The sequence below is a fragment of the Cavia porcellus genome, unplaced genomic scaffold (assembly GCF_034190915.1).
Source record: "Cavia porcellus strain 051 isolate PalLab524CR breed Dunkin Hartley unplaced genomic scaffold, mCavPor4.1 scaffold_16, whole genome shotgun sequence".
NCBI lineage: Eukaryota > Metazoa > Chordata > Mammalia > Rodentia > Caviidae > Cavia > Cavia porcellus.
In genome coordinates, this window is record NW_026947499.1 from 29,453,005 (window position 1) to 29,471,432 (window position 18,428).

Consider the following 18,428-nt stretch of genomic DNA (forward strand, 5'->3'; position numbering starts at 1 on the left):
CCCTGGGCTGAGCCCCAGCACTCTGCTGGCCACACTGCCCTCTGACCCGGCTTCCATCTGTGACCCTTTGTTCCCCAGCACCTTCACTGCCAGAGGCAAGCCTCCGATGTGACCTTCCCGAGCCACATACTTTAATCTTTCCACGGTTCCAAATGTTTCCTGGAGTTCCAGAAGCTGTTTGGACTCCCCTTCTTCCTGCCTATCTAGCAGGCTTCTTTTTCTTCTTCCCCATCTTTTGATGCTCAGCTCAAAGTCTTCTGATTCAGAAAATCTCCTCCCACTAACTCCCTACATCCGACCTGCAGCCCAGAACCCAGCTGCACTGTCTGCCTAATGCTGCAGGACTTGCAGGCTTTGGTCCACTTCGGTCAGCTACACAGGGGCACAGTCACTCAAACGGAGATGGCATGCTGCTCCAGCGGGGGAAGACATCAGAACAGCTGATGGCCATGCAGTCCCTGTGTCTGCTCTGCCCAGGCAGTGCATGGGACACGGACTGCCTGCCTCTGGGCCACACTGCTTCCTTTGGCTGGCTGGGCACCCTCCAAGCTGTGACCCTGTGGCTGGCTGGGCTCTGATCTACTTAGGCACCAAGCCACGCTGACTACTGGAGTTGATGACACAGGCTCAGAGTCAGCCAGGAGGGTAAGAAGATAAGCTGGGCCAGCAAGGGCAGGACATTGACACAAGGGGATACAGAGGTAGGCAGTTCGCGGGTTTAGTCCACAACTTTCTTTTGGTGTTTTGTTTTCTTTCTTTCTTTCTTTCTTTCTTTCTTTCTTTCTTTCTTTCTTTCTTTCTTTCTTTCTTTCTTTCGAGACAGGGTCTCACTACATAGTCCAGACTGGCCTTGAACTCACTATGCAGCCTAGGCTGGCCTTGAACTCGTTTTCCTGAGTCAGCCTCCTGAATGCTGGGATTAGAGGCGTGCGTCACCTCCCCCAGCTAGGCTGCCCGCCTACCTATATGTTCCCCCTCCAACAAAACCATTGTGCTCCAATGCTGCTGCTCCCTGATCCCCCAATCCCTAATTCTGCTCTGTCCCCCCCAGCCTGGACCAGCATAATTTGAGACTAGGGGAATCTCAGTGACCAAGGTTTCCTGGGGCCTCTCCTCCCCCTGTTCCATGAGCCCTTCATACATCTGAAGCCCAGCCTGTGGAGTTCCTCAGTGGGCACCTCACAGAGCAGGAACCCCCTCTCCCAGTGTTCAGTCTCCATTGCCCTCTTCCTACCCCAGGAGGGTCCCCTCAACTCTCCTCTGCCTTCAAAGCCACCAGCTCTTCCCCACCCCCTCAAGGCTCACAGCAGTGCCAGCTCCAGGGGCAGGCGCCACAAAAGGGAACCGCAGCTGCTGGAACCTCCGTTGCCATGGGGATGGGGACCACAGGACCCACATCTGGTAGCGATTGAGGAGGAAAAATTATGAGTCGTGGAAAATGCAAATATTTTCTGTAGCACAGAGCACGAAGGAATGTGGAGACTGGAGAAGGGCCTAGGCTCAGTCTGGTTTCCAGCAGGGATGCAGCACACATCACACAAAGAGGCAGGGCCGCCTACAAACACAAAGCCAAACCAGCAGCCACTTGCCCTGCAATACACATATGTTCACCACTAGACACACACAAACATCAGCACATTCAGTCTGAAACACACACACGTACACAAGCTACCAGAACTCTGAGACAGAGATAGGTACACAGGGAGGCCCTGTGTACCTCCCACAGCTGTACCCAAAGAAACAGACATTCATCTGTCATTGCACACACATCTGCCTTCAACACACAGAAGCTGCTAGACACAAACACAACCCTCTGCTGGCCAGAAATGGGTACCCACCCTTCAGCACAAATGCACAGTCCACCATTTTTAAAACCACTGACATACTGCACATGCGTGTGGAGAGAGATATACACTGCACTCACATATGTGTCGGCCAACCCACAGTAAAACAGGAACTCAGCCTGCAGGATACATCCATGACTCATGGAAACAAAAGATGTGCACACTGAAATGTACAATATAGCCACTAGACATGGGAACTCAAGGCAGATACTCCTGCAGCACACACACACTTCACCAGACACAGAGAAAGGCAGAAACACATCATATAAACAGATCACATCAGAGGTGCACGCTGAGGCGTCAGCTGCTGCTGGACAGACGTAGTTCCTGTGACACACTGAAAAGAGACAGATATCCTGCATATGTACATCCTGTCACAGAGACACGTCACAATCTGCTTGCCAAACACAACCCTTGATAGCATACACACACCACTGGACATAAAGCATCAACATACATCCTGCACCCCACCACATTCACAGAAACTTACCTCATACTACAAAACAAATATACACACGTCATCATCTGACACACAGAAACGCCAGTCAGCACCCACCAGAGACGCACATACACGCATCACCGCCAGAGACACAGTGAACAGACCCGCATCTTGAAAACAGATACCACCTGACTTGCCAGAAATAGACACACACACCAAGATAAACAGCAGCTGACAAAAATAACACATACACACACACAGCAGCCAGCACACACACTCCACTAGAGGAACAAAACAAGGAAATACATACTTAAACTGGGCACATGCTACCATATCCATAGAAATGTGCACACACACACACACACACACACACACACACACACACACACACATCTTGACGCACAGGAAGGTATATGAGATGCTTCAAAGTATGGCCTGGTCTTTACATATGGTTTGCATGCAAATGATAGGTGACCCCTGCCAGAAGCACTAGTGTGTCAGGGCTGGGGTTAGGAGAGCAGTGTTCTGAGGAACAGAAGAAAAAGAATCGAAGGCCAAGTGAATGAATGTGTGCAGGTCAGCTGAGAGGTTTCGGGAGGAGCAAAGTAGGCAGAGGAAAGGGAGTTAGGAATGAGACTTTGATGGGGTGACAATGGAATGTGAACTTGTGGATGATTCCACCTGGGGTTGTACTTGTGCCTTCATGTGCACTTGTCCCACGGATGCTGGGCAGAGATCATCATTTTTGGGTGAGGGTATAATCAGGATGAGCCTGTGTGCAAGGCTGAGGCACTCACCTGGTTGTAAAGAAGTTGGTCCAGGTCGGGCATGTAGTAGACAGCTTACTTAACATGTATGACCCTGGGTTCCATCCCAGCACAGTCAAAAAGAAGAGCTAGGCATGGTGGGCACACCTGTAATCCTAGCACTAGCGGAGACAGGCAGATTGCTTCAAGTTCAAGACCAGCCTGAACTGCAGAGCGAAATTCTCTCAAGAAAACAAAAACAAACACAAAACAAAAAGAAGGAGGCAGAGGAGGAAGAGGAGGGGAAAGAGGAGAAAAAGAGAAAAGAAGTTGGGGTTAGGAGGTCTTGGATCTTCCTGGGTTTGTAATGACTTTGGGGTCAGTAATGGACCTTCAGGTATGCATCAGCCAGGAAATCACAGAAGTCTTTGTAGTCAGATGGTCGTCCTGGTGTATTGGGGATTCGGTAATTCTGAAGATTTCTGTCACCTACATCCCTACAAGAAATATTTCAGTGGGGGCTTCTTATTACTGACCTGTTGTGCATTTTGAGGGGCGAGGTGTGCACAGAAGGCATTCATTCTAAACCCTTAACAATCGCATACCAAGCACACTGCTTCCCTGTGGCAGGGCTCCCTTGTAATTTTACGTGGGCCATTTGGAGGACCTGGTTGAACAGAGCTGCTTGCTGGCGAGACAGAAATGAATTCGTGGCACCATCTAGTGGTTGCCTATGGTAATATGTTTTTTTTCTCTGATTTTAGCACATTCTATTGTTACCCCCTTTCCATTTAAGGAACACACAGCTTTCAAGAAATACCCTGTGGTTTCAAGGAAACCACAGAATTTCAATTTGGTTATCTTATTCTATTAACATCAGAGGAATTTCATCTTACCATCACCAACTATCGCAGTAAATGACTTAAGACAGACATCCATATTCTGTTCAACAATGGTTTTCAACTAGGCAAAGTGCACCTGCTTTCCCAGATAGATGATTCTGATGGGACAATTGAGAACCGCTGCCTCTTCAAATAAACAGTGCTGAACTCTTGCATCATTTCTGAACTCTTGCATCATTTCTAAAATGATTAAAATTACTTTTCTCCTTTAGTTTCTCCAATGCATTTTTAGAAAATTTGGTAGTTTGTCCTTACAAATGAAAATACAAAATCTCGAATACACTAATATTTAAGAACAAAAGTATCTTTCAAAGCTTGAGTATCTTCACTTAGCCTCTTCTGTTTCAATGAAGGACATGCTGAAAAGCTATTTCAGTTATTTTTCTATAAAAAAGTCCTGCACCAAACTTAGTTGTTTAGTTATGAGAATAGTGAATCCAATATACTGGATGCTAAGAGCGTTGCTAGCCTGTGGTCACTTCTAAGCAGAACTGCTCACAGATACTTTTTGCTGCACACAAACCTGTTAAATGGGCCGGGGTGGGCTCCTAACCTAAGAACAGCTAATGCCTACACTGGATGGTGGCACTGGGTGGTGGGATAAAAATGGAAGCTGGTCCAGTTAGAGATGTTTGCCACTTTGAAACACTTGCCACTTTGAGACAGGAGACAGGATCTGAAGGTCATGATGCAGAAAAGAACCTCAAAGGTGCAAACCAAACCTGTTAAGATGGAATAGAAACTATACATAAACAAAAGCTGTGAATTCGGTTGGTAAGTAGAGAGTCAGTAATTTAAGAGAAGCTTGGCAGAGCCTGAGCCTTAAAGATCTACAGTCTCTTGCTGAGGAGCACCATCTGGTCTGCTCTTTCTGAGGCCCGGGGGTGAGTTCTGGGTGGGAGGCCAAGCTGGGGAGCTGGTCCTTGAGTTCCCAGACACACACCCTTAATAGTACAGTGTCACACACTGTCTGAGCTAACTTGAGTCTTCCTGTTTCTCCTCACTTGAGATTTCTTGCACTCAACTCAATAAACCTAAACTGGAACAACTATTCATTAAACATAATGCACAACTTTGAACCTCTAGTTCCTTGACCAAATCTGGGAATTTAATCCCTTAAAAGTTTCATAAACTGAACATTAGTACTCTATGTTTACGTATCAGTTAGTAAAATTTATGAAATTTTACATTTAGTCATTTTTGCAAAAACATCATGCACAAAGATACAGATTCACTAACAATTGAAAACTTCTGATCTATACTTTCAGGTTTGTTCCATTGTGATACTTGGGATAAGGATCATCAACATACCAGTTAAACCTCTTCCAGAAGAATGTCGTCTAAGAGTTTACTCTGTGTTTTCTTGCAGAACACAATTTTCCTCAAGCACATTTTTCTTTTTCGCTGTTATCAGTACCAGGGATCAAACTCACGACTGCCTGCTTGCAAGGCAGGCGCTTATGCCGCTGAGCTAAACCCCCAGCCCCAAGCACATTTTTCTTGCAGCTGTCTTTTTTCATGCTTTTTTTTTTTTAAATAACCAGACCTTCTCCTGAGCCAAAGGCCAGAATGGAGTTGAGTAAATCAATAGATAACAGCTCTTACACTCTTTTTCTTGCACTCAGAGTTCTGAATGGCACTGTCAGGACGTTGGGAAGCAAGGGAGCCACTCTGGCATTCACAGCCCTCACTAAAACAGAGGCTGCCATCTTGCCACCATCACCTATGGTGGCCGCCCGGGGTGTCAGCAGAAACAGCTGCAAATAAGAGTCCCTCTGAAAGAAGCATCTTAGCTCTGCCCCCGTTGCCAGGTGGGAACGTCCCAAAGGCTGTGGGTTTCAGGCCAAGGTTATTCCCCAAAGTGAACATGGCCAAGTGGGAAAAACCAGAAGATGAAGGACAGTGCTGATATGAAGTTGGCACTACAATTCATGGTGCCAGAATCATCAATGATGAATATATCCCCAGTTGGGTGGGGCACAGCAATAGCTTGTCTCAAAAATGAATAAATAAATAAAAATAGAATTAAAAACAGTAGAATTTAGTTATCAGGAGCTGGGAGGATGGGAGTTAACGGGGGCAAAGTTTTCAGTTTGGGATGATTAAAAAGTTCTGAAAATAGATGAATATACCTGATGCCAATGAACTAAAAGATAGATGCATTTTATGTGATGTATTATTTTTTATGGAGAAGATTTCCCACAAAACCCAGAAAATCTGCTTAGACAAATTCTAAAGGAGAGGCAACATTTGTGATATATGTTTTACCACAAAAATAAAACAGAGGTCAGTCATTGTGGTCCCAGTCTATAATCCCACCTGCTCAGAAGGCTAAGGCAGGATTATGATATTTGAGGGACACTTCGGGGATTTAGGGAGACCCTGTCTCAAAACAAAACCCCCCAAATCCTGAAGAAGACAAAAATGCATGTAAGCAAAGGCTCTTGCAATAAGCATTGTATAGCACTGTAAGCAAACCAACCCCAAAATTGGCCCCTGGAAGCCTGAATGGCCTTTATCATTTCAGTTTGTTAAAGCTGGGACCTTAATGGACCACTGGTTCAGGTCACACAATAAGACATCATTTGCTCTTTGGGGTTGAAGAATAGGACAACTTGGGCAGTAAAATAAAGAAAGCAGTAGGGATAATTATTCCTTCTCTTATCTTGTGTGAGGGTCTCAATTCTTGAAATCTGTTTTATATTGTACCACATTAACAATTTTAGTGACTTGGGCCTGTCCTCAGGGACCTATTTGGAAAAACCAATACTATAGGGTCAAAGTTTTGATTTAATTCCAACTACAGCATCCAGCCAGTACTGCATTTGAAAACCCAAGAGAAGAGCGAGCCAGAACCATGAGAGTGTTCAAACAGCTGTTATGATGATGGTCAAGGTAAGCCGACTGTGTCTTCCTTATGTATGGTAACAACACAGTGTACTCCCTTAAATTTAGTAGAGTCTGGAGAAATATGTCAGTTAGGGGGGTTTTATTGTTGTTTTCGGATACCAGAAATCAAACTCAGGACCTTGCACCTGCCAGGCAGCCACTGAGCTATATCCTTGGCCTGCCAATTAAGGTTTAAAAAAATGTTGTTCAGTGTGTGGGAATCAATGGACAATTGTCCTCAGTGGGTGCCAGGGTCTGGGGCATGTTATATCCCAGGCTATGCAGGGTTGAAGTAGTTGCTATTGCCTGAGCTTGGGGACTACAAAGGGGACTCCACCTTTTGAGGATTGGGTTTGGATGTTTTATCTAATTTGTTTTAGAGAAGGTTGGGGGCTTACTTGAAAACTAGATTATGGGGAAATCCCAGGTTATAGAGTTTCCAGTGCCAGGATGGGAGGAGGTGGATGGCCAGGGAAATTCTGAAATACTGGATGTTAGTCAACTTTCTGTTATTTTCACAAAAACCTGAGCTAGTTTTCTTTTAAGGGGAAAGATTCTATTTTGACTTACAGTTTTAGAGATTTCCCTCCATGATCAGATGAACCCATAGGATTCAAATATCATAGATGGAAATGGTGAGAGAGAATTGTGGAGCAAAATCACTCATCTCATGGTAAAGGGGCAAAAGACAGGAAGTGGAAGGGGCGACTGTCCCCTTGGAGGGCACACCCTCAGTGACCTGGAGGCCTGTCCCTAAGCCCTACTGCTATCCAGTAGCATCTTCTAAAAATGGCTCACCAATCAAATGTTGCCAGGTTTGAGGTTGCACACCTCTCCTACTGAAGTTGGATTTCGGCTTCTTCCCATCTCAAACAAAGAATTGAATTCAAAGAGCAAAAAGCAGCGGCAAAGTTTATTTTAAAAAGTAAAAATGAAGAGTGAGGGAGAAACTGGCTCTGCAGAGTGAATTTGGGCCTAGTAAAAGGAAAAAGCAAGATGAAAAAACAGCCTGGAGAAAGCAGGGTGGGCTACGGTGCGGCAAGTCAGGATAGCAAGCTCTTCCTGATGATGTCTATGTCCTTCTATCCCGCCCAAATCTCCGGGAACCCCAGGAGAACGTCTCCACACCGGTCCTGAGAGGGTGCTGCGATCCCAGGGCTCAGGCTGAGGTCGGGTCTAGGCCATCCTGTTGAAAACCTGCTGAAGTTCTCCAGGGAAGGCCACATGCTGGGCTTTGGGAACTGTTCTGTGCACAGGTTCTGGGGTCTTTATAATTAACAGTTAATACTTTGTTCTCCTGCCAGCATTTGCCACACCTAATCTCTGTCTTCTGTTGCCACTTAATAAAGTTTTCACCTCCCAATTACACCGTGGTCTGAGGAGCAAACCTTTAACACATGAACAACAAACTACAGCTGGCATTTTCCTTGGTAGAAGGGGTTGGTGTTTCGGGATGAAAGAAATGGGTCTTGGTGTATTCCTCATGAGCCATCTGTAATTCTGGGCCATCTGAGCCTTCTCTGTCTCTGTCTCTGTCTCTGTCTCTGTCTCTGCCTCTGTCTCTGTCTTTGTCTCTGTTTGTCAGATGGACCCATGGCCATCTGAATGCAAAGGAAAAAAAAAGTTTTGATGTTGACATGTTGGTTTTTTCAAACAAAATCCAAGTGTTGCTTTGGTAGTGGTAGCCAATGCTAATTTTATTTATTTATTTATTTATTTATTTATTTATTTTTATGTTTTTGAGACAGAGCATCGCCATGAGCTCGGGCTGCCCAGCTAATAATTTGACTTTTTTTTTTTTTTTTTTTTTTTTGTCTTTTTCTTTCTTATCGGTACTGGGGATTGAACTCCCGACCACACACTTGCAAGGCAGGCGCTTATGCCACTGAGCTAAATCCTCAGCCCCAGGTGTTTTATTTTTCCTACCTTTGGTTTGTTTGTTCTTTTCAGACAGGATCTCATTATATATTCCAAGTTGGCCTTGAACTCACGACAATTCTCTCACCCCAGCTTCCTGAGTGCTAGGATTGAAGGCATGTGTCACCATAGCCGCTCCCAGGCAGAAAGAGAAACAACCGCATAGCCTACAGTGTTAAGCTGTGAAGTCTGGTAGGTTAAGTGGCATAAATCCATCTTAAATTTACAATATTTTCAATTTATGATGGATTTCTCAGGATACTGCTCCATCTTCAGTAAGGAACACCTAAACTGTCTGTGCAGAGCTCCAGAAAAGGATTTGTACAATAGCCCCATGTGGGATAGCTCAGAGCCAGTCACCTCCCTGGGCCCTATGGTGGGGCCTCCACTCTCACCTGAGCCAGGTGATGCCAGGAGAGGCCCCGCAGGCCACAGTGCCCAGCCTACCCAGCACTGGCCAGCGATGGCAAGCTGCCAGACACACCCATAGCCCCACTGCGCCCATTCTCCTGAACCTAGCATCCTGCCCAAGTGCTCCTCGTTTCCCACTACGGACTACATACTAAGAAAGGATGCTGGCAGGTCAGGATCTGGCTGCGCTGATGTGGGGCCATGTTGAGACAAGGCAGGGACACCCCTGGTCGACAGAGCTACTCACTGGAGATTATTTGCAGGCAATTCACATCTTCCCAAAGGCTCACCATTCCAGATTATTCTCCCCTTCTGGGCTATAATAATGTACACATGGAAGTAAGAACTCTTAATTCTTTTATTATTATTCTAAACATTAACAGTTTATAGAAGAGATTCCTGACTGAAAACAGGCAGGAGCTCATCCCAGGACCTGACAGTTGACTGGCCTTCTTATCTGCAAGCAAGATGCCCTTTGTCGATGAATTCCAGACCCATCAAGGATGATGGGATGTCCTCACGTCCCTTCTCCTGCAATGTGTCCCATTCTGGGGAGCTCTCACAGTAGGCACCCTGGCTGGAGGGTCTGAGCAGGGTCATGTACCAGGCTCTGGCATCTGGAGGAACAGGTGGTCTGGCTCTAGGAGCACAGGAGAGGGTACAGTGCCTCACTTCTTGGGTAGCTCAGGAAGTGCTTTCTTCTGTGAAGAAACAGCAAGCACCCTACCTTAACTGTCAGGTTTGGTCCCCAAAGGGAAATTCTTGCTAGGTGGGGGCTTTACCACACATAAGAGCTTTGCCACATCTAATGCATTTATTGGGTCCACATCCTCCACCCCTGAGTCCCCCACACCCAACAGACTGCCAGGCATGTAGTAGGTGCTCAGCAGGTGTCTGTTGAACTGGATGGTGAAGGGCTTCTCTTCACCATGCAGCAGTCTCTGGTGTTCCAGGAGGTGCGAGCTCCAGCTGAACATTTCTCCACATTTGTTACACTTCAAGGATTTCTCCCCAGAATGAACCTTCTGGTGTTTAATAAGACAGTGGTTCTGGCTGAAGGCTTTGCCGCACTCGTGACATTTATAGGGCTTCTCCCCGGTGTGGATGCGCTGGTGCACGATGAGGGACGAGTGGCAGCTGAAGGCCTTCCAGCACTTGCTGCAGTCGAAGGGCTTCTCGCCCGTGTGGATGCGCTGGTGCACAATGAGGTAGGAGTGCGAGCTGAAGGCCTTCCCGCACTCGTTGCATTTGAAGGGCTTCTCCCCGCTGTGGATGCGCTGGTGCACGATGAGGTACGAATGGCAGCTGAAGCCTTTCCCACAGTCCGTGCACTTGAAGGGCTTCTCGCCCGTGTGGATCCTCTGGTGGAGGGTGAGGCGCGAGCGGTTGTTGAAGGCCTTCTCGCACTCAGTGCATTTGAACGGCTTGTCCCCGTTGTGGATCTTCTCATGCACCGTGAGGGATGAGTGGCAGGTGAAGGCCTTGCCACAGGCACCGCATTTGTAGGGCTTCTCACCAGTGTGGATGCGGTGGTGCCGCGTGAGGTGCGTGCGCTGATTGAAGGCCTTGCCGCACTCACCGCACTTGTAGGGCTTCTCGCCTGTGTGCACCCGTAGGTGCATGTTGAGCAGCGAGCTGCAGCTGAAGGCCTTCTCGCAGGTGCTGCACTTGTAGGGCCTCTCGCCCGTGTGGATGCGCTGGTGCACATTGAGGGACGAGTGGCAGCTGAACGCCTTCCCGCACTCACTGCAGAAGAAGGGCTTCTCGCCCGTGTGGATGCGCTGGTGCTCGATGAGGTTGGTGCTCCAGGTGAAGGCCTTGCCGCACTCGCTGCACTTGTAGGACTTGGCATGGCTGTGCCAGCGCCGGTGCAGGGCCAAGGACGTGCGCTGGGGGAATGTTTTACCACACTCACTGCACACGAAGATGTCCGCCCCGGGGCCTGCCCCGTGTGGCCTGGACTCAAAGGACCTGTCTCCCAGGTACATCCTCTGCTGGTCCCTGGTGACTGCCCCAGTGGACTGGATGTCTGTAGTACACCTGGCAAGAGAGTGTCCCCCAGAAGGAGCACTCTGCTGGGCAAACAGAGCACACTTGAGCGGGGAGCGCTCCATGGAGCCACTGTGTCCCCAGTATCCTTGCTCTGTGGAGATGTCCCCGAGGGTGGCAGGCACTTGCTCCCACTGCACAGTCTGGTTTCTCCAAAGGATTGTGGGGGCCTCCCAAGCTGCACCCAGGCTGGCACTGTGAACGCTAGGCTTCTTCGGCCGCTCGGTGACTGCCTCCCGGGATGGTTCTTCTCTGCCAAATCCCTGCTGGAGATGCTCCTCCTTTACCTCAGATGCAGGGCTCCACTCTGTAACAGATTGAAAGAAGAATTAACTGTGAGCAAGCAGAGACAGGGCCCTGGGATACACACTGACAGCTGACCTGGAGAAACAGACAGCTCAGGAAAAAGTAGAAAATAACTGGGCCAGAGAGCTGGAAGCCATGAAGGCAGAGGAACAAAAAAGGGTGCCCTTGTGAGATACTAGATGGAAAAAGGAAAGAGGAAGAGAAAACAGAAGGACCTACCAGAGAACACCAAGATGCAGCCAAGGGAATCCCAAAAAGAGCGTCTTCAAGTGGGTACTAATGGAATCGAGAAATGGACACAGCTCATGTGTCCAAGTCCTACAAATGGGGAGTTAGGATGTGACTCAGTCATTGAAATGCCCACCAGCTGACAGCTGTGAGTCAGTACCATGTCAGGTGCACAGTAAACACAGCCTGAAGAAATGATTAAAGATTTCCCTGGTGCCAAAGTGAAAGAGAATTCCCTGTATGCTGCTTCACTCAAGCATTTCCCTCAGAACCTTTGGAATTATAAATCCTTGCCCAGCTCTGAGATGCATAGACATCTTTTTAGAGGAAAAACAAGCCTCTTGTCAACTCTGCATGTGAAAACATCTTTCATGGAGGCATCCTGGAGAGTTGAACACGGAGGAGGCTGGTCTCCTATCTCCTTGTCTCTGTGGAGATTTAGTGCAAGATGAAGCTTCCTGCTGGGCATGGTGGTGCATGAGGGTAACTTCAGTACTGAGGAGCTGAGGAGGCTGACGCAGGGGGATCACTGTGAGTTTAAGGCCAGCCCCTATTACATAATAAGACCCTGTTTCAAAAAAAAAAAAAAAGTAACTTCCTGCTTGTCAAGAAACATACAAGCATTTTCCTTGGAGGAAAATGATAGCCTGTGAGGGGTAGATCCACTTGGCTCTGGAACATGGCCTCAGCTGCTGCATCACATTAAACAAATCCACTAAAATGTTTTTCCCTTCTACCTCTACGGAGAGGTGTTCTGGGCTGTTGAATATTTTATTTCTAATTCTGTCTTCTCAACAGCTTCAAGGAGCCCAGTCTAACATGGTGGGCAGAGCTGCCCCGCTGTGTGGCACACGCCCCAGACCTGCCCAGAGGCAGACAGAATGAGACCTGGAAAAGTGAGGCAGGCAGCCAGGTGAAGTGGGTGGAGGAGCACAGCCTGCTTCCACGGGAACCCCAAATGCACAAGCTCAGAGGCAAGAGACAGTAAGAGAGAATGAGATGCAGGAAGGGGACAGGGTCAAGAGGTGGACATGTGAAGAGGCAGAAGGCTTTCTAAGTGGAGGCCAATGTGATGATCAAGACGCCCCTTAAACATCACTCTGGTGCTGTGTACAGAAGTTGGAGCAGAGCTGGTGAGCAGAATAAAGAATCTGGGAGAGCCGAGTGTGGGAATGCACGCCTGTAATCCTACCACTCAGCAGGCTGAGGCAGGAGGACTGCAGAGAGTTTGAGGTCAGTGTGAGCTACATAGTAAAACCCTACATCAAAAAATCAAGAAGGGGGGCTGGGGATTTAGCTCAGCGGCATAAGCGCCTGCCTTGCAAGCAGGCAGTCGTGAGTTCAATCCCTGGTACTGATAAAAATGAAAAAGACAAAAAAGAAAAGAAAATCAAGAAGGGGGCAGGGATAAAGGAGGGAAAGGGAGGAGGAAAAGACAAACCAAGAGAATAATTCAGGTAAAAAATGGCATTTTCAGACAAGTGAGAAAGCACAAAATGACAGGCTCAAGAACTATTTAGGAGCTAAAACTGATGACTTTTTGTTGACTGGAGTGGCAGCAGTGGGGAGAGGGCAAAAACTGCCATGGAAGCTTCTAGAAAGACAGGGATAGAAAGTGGAAGTCCTTGTCTATTTTTAGGCACATGGAATGGAGCCAACCAATAAGACATGAGAGCAGAGGCCTACCCAATGTTTAGTAACTGCTCACAAAGTGACCATTTGTGTCACTACGGCACAGATATGTCCACCACCAAGCGGATGGGAGGGTCTGCAAAGTTGTACAGAAAACAGAGAGAGGTCAGGTATAGCAGTGTGTACTGACTGTCCCACCACTCAAAAGGCTGGGGCAGGAGGACTGTTTGAGTCAAGGAGTTTGAGAGCAGGTCCATGAAGTTGGGGCTATGACCACTCACTCTTGTACCATTGAGGTTTGGGGGCTTTGGAATGTGTGAAAGAGGAGGGGATGGGGCGAGGAGCACAGATGCTCCATCCAACTGGTCCCCGGCACACGTGGCGCTGTATTAACTGCTCCTTGGTCTGTCTTTCCCACAGAGATCTGTGTTTCTCAAATGCCTAATGTACTCAGCATTCACTGTCCATTAACTTATGCTGAAATTAGTTCATTTATTCATTAATCAACTCAGAAGAGAAGTTTCTAAAAATGAAATGTTTGAGAAAAAAGTGACACCAGCCTCCTCTCCTACTCAGGGCATGTCCACGACCCCTTCTCAGACAAAGAGGGCCAGTGTCCCTGCTGTAGCTTCACGGACCAAACCCTGCCCTTGCCTGGTGCCACCTCCCCCTCTGTCTACTCACTTCTCTCTGCCACCTCTTCTCAGGGAGCCGACCCAACTGAAGTCTACACACACAGTCTTCAGCCCTCTAACAGAAGCCATTTGTTAAGTCTTTACCTAAATACAGATGCTTTTGCTTCCCACCCCTCATCGGAAGGAAGGTGTTTCGGCTGGTTTTGTTTACTGCTGTATTCGCAGCATACTTCCTGGCACACAGGTGCTCAATACATGTTCAAGGAAAAAAGGAGGAGATTGCGGGGAGGCCTAGCAAGGACCCAGGGAAGGCACAGACTGAGCCAAGATGGTGGCACTGAGGAGGGGAACAGGAGCTGAGCTGGGCAGGGGATATGAGCAGGGGAGGGGAGGTGCTGGGGTGCCACTGGGCCAAAGGACCAGCACCTTTTACCTGTGTCAACTGCTCACCTGAACAAGACCTTCCAGAGCCTTCCCTGTACACTCGCCATGGCTCCTCTCCTCGTTCCAGATGGGAGATCACATCTGGCTTACAGACCGGAGGCCCTGCTTGTGGGAGAAAAAGCACTGAGGCTGGTGCACTGCAGCTCTCCAACTTAGCTGTCCTCATGTGACGACCCTTGAATCATAACAAGCTATTACAAACGATGTACCATCCACAGGGAACAGGAAGCTCTCTGAGCCCCAAAGTAGGCAGTTTGCCTTCTCTCCCCCCGGAGCTCTCCTTCTCTGTGCTCCCTATTCTGGGACCAGTGGAACTTTAAGTAAGAATGCGACTAGCTACCATGCTGGATCTTGGGGACTTTAGGTGTGGTCAAGCCCCCTGGCCCAGGTGTCCTGAGGCAGAGACCCTATATTCCAACTCACGCCATGTCTGACATCAGCACTACCATGCGGAATAAGCCTTGGGAGCCACTCCTACCCAAGGCAAGAAGGTTCTGGTAGTTCTCCAGCATCACATCTCGGTACAAGGCCCTCTGAGGGGAGTCAAGTTGACCCCACTCTTCCTGGGTGAAGTCCACAGCCACATCCTTGAATGTCACTGATTCCTGAAATGACACACATAGGACAGAAGTGATTCTGTGTGCATGGTTCCCAGGGAGCTACAGATTGATTAAGGACCTTATGAAGACCAAGTTAACCTGAGTGATCTTCTCTCCAGGATGGAAGGTTGTGCTGTAGACACCGACTCCAGCAGTCCAAGGGCTGGAGCTGGTGGTGCTAAGAACTGACACGCACACATCCCTATCCTTCACCTCCCACTTCTGGAATATTAAGTGAGACTGAATAGATACCATGGCACCTTGCAAAGTCCGTGCCTTAGGACACCTAGGCCAGGGAGCTTGGCCACAACTGAAGTCCCCAAGATCCATGGTAGCTAGGGATGGTTTTGGCGGTAGGAAATAATGAGAAGCAAAGTTCAAAAGCTGTAAAGGAGGGGATCTGGGCTCCACTTAGCAACAGAACTGGTACCAGGGCTAATTTCTAATTGGCCCCAAAGTTTTTTTCCTTAAACCACCAGCTTTTTCCATGAAAGCTCCATGCCACAGATTTGGTACAGATGGAAGCAAACAGTGACACATTCCTTGCCATTACTCTTATTCCAGTACTTCTAAATGATCTTGCCTGATTCCACTCCAAACATCCCCCGCGTCTGCAACATGCCCTCGTCAGCACATGGAGATGAGTAAAGTGATTTCATGTGAACTGTCATCTACTTGATCAAACCTCCAAGCACAGCTCTTGGTTATACAGGTCCTAACAACTGATCCACCCATCAAACTGAGTTAGTCTTGGAGTGACATTGATGAGAGTTCATCTCATGCAGATACATGAGGCCTCATTCAGACTGTCTTCAACTGGAGCTGTTCTCAATGCCCAGAATTCCTCAGCACTCAAAAACAGGTTGAAGGTGAAGGTCCATGGCTGATTGCAGATCCAAGAATTTGGGGAAAAACTGCTAACCCTTTTCATAAAGGAAGAAAAGAGGCACTCACCTCAGATCTGGTTTCCAGGAGACCCCAACCAGATTCATTCTCTGGATTCTCTGGAGAAAAAAGCAGAGCGCTGAGTAAAAGGAGCTGGGGATGGAGAAATGAATCAAAGGGACTGTTCTGCCACAGCCACCACCCAGGTAAAGTCCACCCAGCCCAGGCACAGTCAGAAATCAGAAAAGACAGGAACTATTCAGGCATGGCTAGTGAAGAGTGCGCCCCAATATCTGGCAGAGTCAATAGAGCATCAGGGTTAGTTCTGCCTCCTGATGTCCCAGATATTTTAAGAGGAAATACTGCCATTCCTTTTCCCCATCGACATGTCTGACAGTGGGAACAAATGGTTGTGCACGATGAAGAAGCAGAAGGCCAGCCTGGCTGGTGCTTCTAGGAAACTGGCCTGACCTCTCAAGAGTGTCAGTCTCCTCAACTGCAAACCCACAAACCCAGCAACTAAAAGAGCCAAACTGTACCTGTCTCCTCGGGCTTCACGGGCGGGGTCTCCATGACGCCCCTCGGCAGCGCTCCCTGGAGTGGGCAGCTCTCAGTCTCCAGGACAGCAGGTCAGTCCCTAGGTGCGAGGTCTGCTTCAAGGGCTCGGGGACAGCGGCCTGTAGGGCAGCCCCGCGGGATCACGCACGCGCTCGCGGCAGCAGCACCCGCACACGGAGCCCCCTCTCCGCGCCCCGGTTGGGGCAGGCTCAGCCAACACACCACTCGCTTCACCCGGATCTCGACCCAGCACACCCGCCCGCAGACACACCCACATCGGGCGCCGCGTCCTTTTCACACACGCGCCGCGTCACCCCGTCACACACTTCTGCGGCGTCCCGGCGACACACACGCAGGGACCAGGCACAGGTCCCGGGCGGATGGAGAGCCCAAAAAAACGATCGGGCAAACAGACGAAAAAGCAATACACCGTCTACAAAAGAACAGCGGCCGCCACAAAGAGCCGCCCGGCCACCGCCGCTGGAAAATGCGCCTGCGCGAACCGAAAGCAAACTACCACACCCAAGAGCCTTTGCTTCGCGTGGGCTTCCTTTCCCAAGAGCGCCAGATAGGAGCAGGACAGACGAAGGTGTAGCAAGCCTTCTGGGAAATGTAGTTCCAGGACTGCTGAGCGCTCTGGACTCACTTGGTTCCTTGGTAGGGAAAGTCGCTCTGCATCTGTATGCAGTGGCGCTGTGTGTGTGTGTGTGTGTGTGTGTGTGTGTGTGTGTGTGTGTGTGTGTGTGTGTGTGTGTGTGTGTGTGTGTGTGTGTGTAGCACGCAGGTGGAAATTTCCAGTATGTGTGGGGGTGTCTTCAGATTAGTTGGGTGGGCCCCACATCTTTCTGAAAGGCTCAAGACCCTGCCCCTATTGTCCCTTGAGGGGATATTAAGGGACACTATCTCCGCTACTCCCTCTGGGCCATGGGAGGGGCTCCCAAAGTTGACAGAACTCCCTATCTGTTCTTAGGCAAGTGACCCTCACCACAGTCCACCTTCAGGCTCAGGAGATGGTCTAGGTGGTGGTCTAGTCTTGGCCCTGTGACCAAACACTGTTGCTACCCCCCCTCCTTTTTTTTTGTTTTGTTCTGAGACAATGTCTTGCCTTATAGTTCAGGCTACCTTTGAACCAACTATGTGGTCTAGGCAGTCTTTGAACTCAAGGCAGTCCTCTTGCCTCAGCCTCCTGACTGCTGGATTATAAGCATGTGCCACCTCCCGAGGTTCATTATCCCTCATTTTGATTCCAGGTTCAGGTTTGGTCCTAAACTTCTATCTAGCCACCACCATACCTGTGCCAGGGTCTCCCCAGTGGTGGCCGACATCCAGCATGGCCCCAGTAATTTTTGTCCTCTAGTTCCGTATCTCACGTATATATGTATTTTTTTTTTTTCTTTTTGAGACACTATGTGTTGGGCGCAGGCGCTCAACATACCATACCCCACCCGGGACTAAGGACCATGTCAGCTTCCACAATGCGCTACGTCCCTCTCCAAACTAGCCACCCCCGGTGCACACCTCGTGCTCACTCCGTATTCGCCCGTGCTGACTCTGTGGCAACCCCTGATTGGCCACAGCTGGGCATATTGGCCAGAGCCTGCGTCCCATCCCAACCCTGCCTCCTTGTGGCAGCCTGTGATTGGTCACGGCTGAATATATAAGCCAGAGCCCGAAACAATAAAGCAGCAGTTACCTGTTACCAACAAGAGCGTCCTCTGTCTCATTGGGGGGGCTGCGCCCGTCAACTATGCAGTTCAGGTTGGACTTGAGCTCACTTTGTAGCCCAGGCTGGTCTCGAACTTGCAACAATCCTCCTGCCTCAGCCTCCCAAGTGCTGGGATTACAGGCGTGAGCCACCACGCCCGGCTTCCTACAGTATATTTTGTAGAAGAGTTCTCCTTGTTGATATTGTCTGAGAATATCTTAACCTGGCCTTTATCTTTT

General features: G+C 48.8%; 1 protein-coding gene across 2 annotated transcripts; it reads right to left on the reverse strand.

Annotated features, from left to right (window-relative positions):
- Positions 1-9,492: 9,492 nt before the first annotated feature.
- Positions 9,493-17,017, reverse strand: Znf74 (zinc finger protein 74). 2 transcript variants are annotated; one of them, XM_013142287.3, is made up of 6 exons: positions 16,756-17,017; positions 16,466-16,603; positions 15,996-16,045; positions 14,921-15,047; positions 14,449-14,547; positions 9,493-11,504 (listed from the first exon to the last, which is right to left on the reverse strand). In XM_013142287.3, exons 2-6 carry the CDS (start codon positions 16,497-16,499, stop codon positions 9,877-9,879), a joined length of 1,938 nt encoding a protein of 645 aa, XP_012997741.1. In that variant the 5' UTR covers positions 16,500-16,603; positions 16,756-17,017; the 3' UTR covers positions 9,493-9,876. The 2 variants fall into 2 exon arrangements, with proteins under 2 accessions (XP_012997741.1, XP_003478096.2); XM_003478048.5 differs by having other exon boundaries at positions 14,449-14,544; positions 16,466-17,015.
- Between the last annotated feature and the right edge of the window lie 1,411 nt (positions 17,018-18,428).